The sequence below is a fragment of the Humulus lupulus genome, chromosome 4 (genome assembly GCF_963169125.1).
Source record: "Humulus lupulus chromosome 4, drHumLupu1.1, whole genome shotgun sequence".
NCBI lineage: Eukaryota > Viridiplantae > Streptophyta > Magnoliopsida > Rosales > Cannabaceae > Humulus > Humulus lupulus.
The window spans coordinates 12332689-12340070 of NC_084796.1; the positions used below are offsets into that span (position 1 = coordinate 12332689).

The 7382-nt window shown below is 28.9% G+C and overlaps 1 protein-coding gene across 1 annotated transcript; it reads left to right on the forward strand.

Moving 5' to 3' along the window:
- The first annotated feature begins 5588 nt into the window (after positions 1-5588).
- On the forward strand, positions 5589-7154 carry LOC133829970 (probable disease resistance protein At4g19060). The gene has a single exon (XM_062259840.1). The coding sequence runs from the start codon at positions 5671-5673 to the stop codon at positions 6991-6993; it is 1323 nt and encodes a 440-aa protein (XP_062115824.1). The 5' UTR covers positions 5589-5670; the 3' UTR covers positions 6994-7154.
- The last annotated feature ends 228 nt before the right edge of the window (positions 7155-7382 follow it).

Sequence of the window (7382 nt, forward strand, 5' to 3'; positions counted from 1 at the left end):
GAGCATTGTTACCAGGCATCCTAGGGTGTCTAAAATTCTAAGACATGACATATCATTGTTGGTGCAATTTAGTAGCGGGTCCACATATTTCACTCGATATTTATTTGCACCAATAGTGGTATAGGGTGTTGGATACCCTAGGATGACCAATGGCAATATGCAATAAAAAAAACTATATATATTTAATAAAAAATACTAATTTAAACTTTTTATCTTAATATATCAATTTTTGGAAAAAAAATTACTATACGAATGATATTATTTAGGGAAATTTGCAGCATAAATATCTATGTACTTCGATTTGCTACATTTAAATGTCTATGTAAAAATTTTGGGAGAGAAAAATAGATTCGGTTACAATTTGGTACAGTTGTAGGTCTCTGGCTATTAAGTCTAACCAAGGACCTACGTGGCAGTCACATGGCGACACTTGATTGGTCCAATCATTTTTTTTGAAAAAAACTTTAAAAGTCTATTTTATAAATTTAAATAATTTAAAAGTTAGTTAACAAACTAATGTTTAATTAAAAATATATCTAACTTTTTAATAAATTAATATAAAATCTAAATATTAATATTAAAACTTACTAGAACTCTAACCATTAGTTTTTTTTTTCTTCAGTTTTCACTAATTAAAATTCTAACAACTAAGAAAAAAAATATGATAAGCTTAAGAACATGAACCAAAACCAAATCAAGAGGAAAAAAAACACCAACAACATCAAAAAATTTCATAAACACCAACATGAACACTCAAAACACATGTTTAACAATAAAAAAATCAAACCGAAGAAAATCCCAAATAAACAAAAAATGATAGCAAAGAGATCCTTGCATCATAGCCAAAAAAATCAATCCCAAAGCATAGTAGCTCCTTGCATCATAGCTGAAAAATCAACAAAAAAAATTAACCCCAAATTGCAGTAACTCCTTGCATTGTAGCAAAAAAAATAAACCCAAAAAATCAACAGATTCAGCACCATCATCGCACAACTCCATTTGTCGTCCCTACAAGAGGTTCGTTCGTATATGTCACCAAATTTGTAACGATGGGTATTTTCGTCACAATTTTTTTTTATATAAGCATTCAAGTGCAACAAATTAAACAACATATGTATTTATGTCAGAAATTTCCCATATTATTTATAATAAATATAGAAAACTATGATATGATACTTTTGAGATTTTGATATAATTGTATCTTTGTAATATCATTTTCTAATAATGGTAACCAATTATATATTTGTGAAAAAATTACAATAGAGAAGTTTACATAAATATGAGAAAAATAAATATAATTTCTATATTTATGGGGGAAAAAATAATTATACAAACTATTGTAAGTTTTGAAAAAAAAAAGTTTAAAATATGGTAATTCTATATAATATAAAAAAAATAGATTACCATAATCATAAATACACAAAACTCTCTCTCACTCTCTCATTTCTTCCCTCGCAGTATCTCTATTTTTTCTCCATTCTTACTCTCTCCTCCCCCATTTGGTTCCCTCATCTCAGTCATCCGCCCCCGCCCCTGACGACGACACACCTCCACCCCTGACGACGACATACCTCGGCCCCTCTGGCTCTTCTTCTTCTTCTTCTTCTTCAAATCCAGCTTTATTCTTATTCTCTTGGTTCTTCTTCTTCTTCACATCTGATTTTTTCATTTCAAATATGATTTAACACTTCATATTTTATTTTTTTTCTTCTAAACCCGAACTGTAACCAGTTACAGTCATGATCTGTTCTGATTTTTGGTTTTTTTTTTCAAATCTACTTAAGTAGTAGGGTACAATGGCGTCTGATTCTTTTTATTCATATATGATTTTTTTAGACCTATTTGTAATTAGTTACAATAACGATTAATTTAGATTTTTTTTGTTTAGATCTGATTTTGTTTTACACCTAACTAAGTAACCAGGTATAATGGTGATTGGTTCTTTTTTTTTTTTTTAGATTTGATTTTTTTTTAAACCTAGATGTAACCAGTTATGATTATGATTACTTTAGATTTTGTGTTTGGATCCTATTTGTTTCTAGGGCTGGCTAAGTCACCCGGTTACTAACGCAACTGGTGTTTTTATTTCATATCTATTTTTTTTCTTTTCAGAATTAACTTTAATTGGTTACCTTCATGATCAATTTAGTTTATTTTTTCATATCAGTTCTTTTTTCAAATCTCACTAAGTAATTAGTTACAATTCAGTTGATATTTTGATGATGGTACATTATTAAAAAAATCAAAATTATTTTTATAGTTGTAACCAATTACTACAACACCGCTTAAAAAATAAAACTGATTTTTATAGTTGTTACTAGGTAACACACATTACTAAAAAAATTTGACAATGGCATACAATTACTACCACAAAAAAGAAATCAAAATTGTTTTCATATTGGTAAGTGGCTACTGCAGAGAAAATGTTGATAAAAGAAGATAAAAAATGGAAGAAAAAAAAGAAGAAATAAAAATAAAAAACATGGTGATGAAGGTCTCAGTTTGTATTTTCAAAAAATAATATAAAAAAATATTTTATAAAATATGAATAATAAAAAATAATACAAATAGATTAAAATTATAAAAATAACCTCAAATTATATTAAAACTAGATACTAAAACTTTATAAAATATAAAATAAGGTATACAAATAAAATATTACAAATATATGGGAAAAAACTCCCATAAAAATATAAACAAAAAAATATGCCGTAAGAAACTTAAAAAAAAAAAAAAAAAATCTGCCATATTTTTCAAAATTTAAAAAAAATATATCATAGTTGATGTAATTAAAGTATCACAATGTAAGAGTTAAAAACAATATTTTAAGTAAATTGTTTAAAAAATATTTTCTTAATTGAAAATAAACAATTTTTTAAAAATTTGTGTTTTTGAAAATTTTATTGTTCAAATAAGTTTCAATATAAAACAGTTAGATAGATCTTACATTTTGTATAGAGATTAAAAAGTTAAAAAAAAAATTATGATATTATAAAGTATAAAATTTAAAAATATAAATTTTCTTTTTTTAAAAAAAAAATATTCATGATCTACAGGAATTGATCAAGCAAAGGACAAAGTACTCAACTTGTCATATTGGACGAGGATATCCAATTATCCATGGTTGATGGTTCAAAGGGAGAAGCTAATATATTATAGGGAAAATTATACATATTACGGTGATTTAGAAAATAATTCGATTTTTACGGTAATTAGAAATAATTACATTATTACGGTTAACTTCAGACTAAAGACTTTGTTCTTCATCCCTGTCATGCACGATATGCCAATCAAAGCAAAGTCTCCACCTCCGTCTAGACAAAAACAGAGTTTGTTCTTCAAGTCTTTACACGCACAACATCCCAACCAAAGTAAAGTAGTCTCCACCTCTATCAAAATTGGTCCCTCGACAACGAGTCCATCAGACAATGAATCTAAGAGTTTGCTCCTCATTTAAGTGTGTGTGATTGGTGAGATCCATCTCGGATCGGAAAACTCGTCGATCGGAAAACGAAGCATGCAATTGTAGTGGTTTTCAGTTTCCACTTTCTGGACTACCAACGCTCAGAAAATAATTAATACTAAATCGTTAAGAGATAAAAATTTTCACTTTCTCAAAACACATTACAGTGATCACTAAGTTATAAGCCATGAAAAAAGATCATTGTACCTAAGTTACATAAGCTTTTATTTCTCTGTTGAGAGAGAGAGAGAGAGAGAAATGAAGGCCGCTTTATATTCTGTGCATGATCAAAGCTTTTATTAGGAATGGCATTGGTTGTGTCACTATAAGATTGGCTGCTGGAGAGATCAGTGAAATGACCATATTAGCCTCATGCACTGCTTTCATTTGGTTCTATATTAGAGATTTAATGGGGAAATGAGAAAATATCCTTTTCTCTGAACTCTGAACGTCAATACGTCATTCTAATCCAATGTAATATAAGGTACACTGTACTACTCATTTACTTAAAACCTTAGTTAACAGAGAACCACAATATAGTTAACGATGTTCACAATACAGTAAACATTAGTTACTAGTTTGGTATCCATATGTTACAATATGTGATACAAACTTGTAACTGTGAGTTACAGCATATATATGTAAATATGATTACTAATTTGGTAGTTATGAGTTATAATATAGAAAAATTTAGTTATTTGTTTAATAATTATATATTACAAAATAGTTAACCATGATTACAATCTGATAACATTGGTTATTAGTTTGGTATTTATATGCTACAATATGTGTTACAAACTTAGTTATATATTTGTCAATGTTGTTTACATAAATGTTTTTTTGAAACTAGTTTTTGTAAATAATATTTACAAATTTGTAACAAATGTTTACAAATAAACATAGTTTATTGTCATTCCATATTTACACTTTTTTCTTTTCGTGTTTTTCATAAAACTCCATATTTTTGTAATTTACCGTATTTTTCATATATTTTTTAAATGTTACTATATTTTTGTGAATTTTTCATATATAATGAATATTTATTTTTAAGTTGTTTTATATAACTATGAGGATTTTCGTAACTTTTGGTTACAATATTGTAACAATATGAAAAAGTAAATATTTTTCTGTAAACTTTGGTTACAATTTTGTAACTACACAGAAAAGTATTACTATAAACTTTATATAATTTAAATATTTTTACAAGGAAGAGTTACTAATATTATAACAATGAGTTATGAGGTCGTAAAAATAAGTTCCAAATTAATAACAACGAGTTTCCAATTTCGTAACAATTAATTATAAGTTTGTAACAATGAGTTATCCATTTGGTAACAATGAGTTAAGCTTGTAATGATGAATTACCAAATGATTACTAAAATGTTAATTATGATTAGATTAGTTGCTAACAATTTTGTAAACATGAGTTATTAATTATTTTAAAGGGTTATTGAAGTAATCACTAATAATTTTGTGACATGTGTTATAAATATATTGTTCAATTACAAGATTAATTACTATCAATTTTGTAAATTTAGGTTAGTAATACTTTCAAAATTTTTTAGGATTTACTATCAACAATTATGTTATTGCTTTTTTATATTTTTGTAACTACTTATTTATAATTTGATTTTCCATTCATTTTGTTATATTTATTTTTTGTTACAACTTATTTCCATTTTAATGATTTTTTAATTATTATCTTACAAAGTTTTTATTACTTTATATATAAGAAAATATTTATTATCATTAAATGGTTTTTTTTTAAAATATAACTAATTTCATAAAAAATTATTTAATTAATATATTTAAATTCATATCATTATATATTTACAATTTTTTTTATTAATGTTAGTAATTATATTTTATTGAAAAACAAAAATTCATTTCTTTGATTTTATTTTGTGTAGCAAGCTTGGAGTATATAGCTGATTAATGTAGAATTATTTGTCAACTGAGTTACTTTTTCGGATTAACATCTCCTGTGTCTACAACTTTCTACCGTATATATGTAAATATTTTCATTAACCGTATTTTTTGAATTTTTTTCCCGTATTAAGGTATAGTTGTAAGTTCCCTATATTATACACAATTTTAAATGGGTGTAATCCCATCTTTGAAAATAGTAAAAGGCATCATTCTAGTCCAGAAAAAGAAATGACTCAAAGAATATATTATAAAATTATAGCTGGGGGCCGAATCCAACAATGCCTTTCACAGCCCGAAAAAGAAAAAAAGAGATTCTCCTTATCAATGTACTATTAAAACTAGTAGTTGCTGAACCATATAGGAATTATTTCATTCACATACCAAAACATTTATCTTCCCAATCTAATTCAATAATGTTTAAACTACCAAAGAAATTTCCCTGTTTGGAGAGAAAGGGTGGCAGCACTTCAAAACCGATCACGCAAGGAGAACAGGGAAAAACCCAAAACGAGAAGCCGCCGCATGACGGAAAAGCAGAAAGCACGCAAAAATACGATGTGGAAATTCTCTGGACGTCGACGAAATCAACACACAACCTCAAGGCTTACGGGTTGGAGAACGAAAAAATGGCCTTGGAAAAGATTTTCGAGCGACATGAAAACGAGAACGGCGATCGATTAAAGGTCGTCGGTATCGTCGGGGCACGTGGCGTCGGCAAAACAAAACTTTGCCAAGAGTATTTCAATCTTTTGGGAAAGCCAGAGAAGAACGGCGAAAAGTTATTCGTTCCGAGGATTTGGGTCTCCACGTCGATTATCAAAAACGACAAAGACCGTAAGAAAAGGACTGTGAAGGAGGAGGAAATGAATTTGTCAGTAACAGTGAAGGAAATGTTGGAGAGTCTTGGAGTTGATACAGACGACATCGTACCAAATGATTCTAGCAGATATGATCATCTTGAAGTGCTTCTCTATCTTCTTCGCCTCCAACTAATAGGAAAGAGGTATCTAATTGTTCTTGACGATCTAACCCTATTTCCTGTTGACGACGCTTGTAAACTTGCATCAAATTTGCCGAAAGGTTACAAAGGAACGATTATGGTGACGAGTAGGGAAGAGGAGGTAGTGAAGAGGATGGCTAGGGACAAGCGAAACGTGCACCGTTTGCTGCCCTTATCGGATCCCCAAAGCTTGTGGTTGATATTTAAAGACGCCGTTGAACAGGGCGTTAAAGATGAGGGAATACTAGATCACGATTTCGATTGGGAAAAAGCAACTGAAGAAGAGCTTAGAAGGAAATGTTATGATGAGATAGTATTAGGTGGGAAAAAAATTTATGTGGAGAAATTGATAGAAAAGACGCTTATAAGCAAGTGTAATGGGAATCCTTTGGCTGCAAAATTGATGGCGAAAACTATGAGTAAGAATATTAAGAAATTCATAGATGAGAACGAGAAGAATAAGCAGCTGCTGAAGAAAGTTTCTCAGAAGGACAATAACAGCAAGGATGATGATAATCCGAAAAAAGAAGAACATCACGAAACCATTAATAACAGCAGCAAAGACGATGATACTCATGATGAAAGTATGAAACGACCCTGAACTAACGAGCATGCTCGTAGTTCCCTTGTTAAATTGTGTGTATATATTTTATTTTTATGAAATATGATATTGTTGTAACTGTATATATATACTAAATGGGCATGTATATATCATATTATTTGCTGTCTATAGAAATTGTATTTGATGAATATTTGCGGCCCTGTCTAAATTGTGTCTTATTTCCTGTTCACCAAATAAGAGTTGAGCACATGTCAGCTGACTCATACTCTTATAGGATTTTTTTTTAAAAGCACACTTATAGGACTTTGTTTGCCTAAATCATTTTTCACAACAAATAAAAATGGAATTAATCCTTCACAAAAACCGATAACTGAATCAATAAAATAATAAATGCACCTAGAGCTGTAAATACTGGCCGGGCTTTTGAG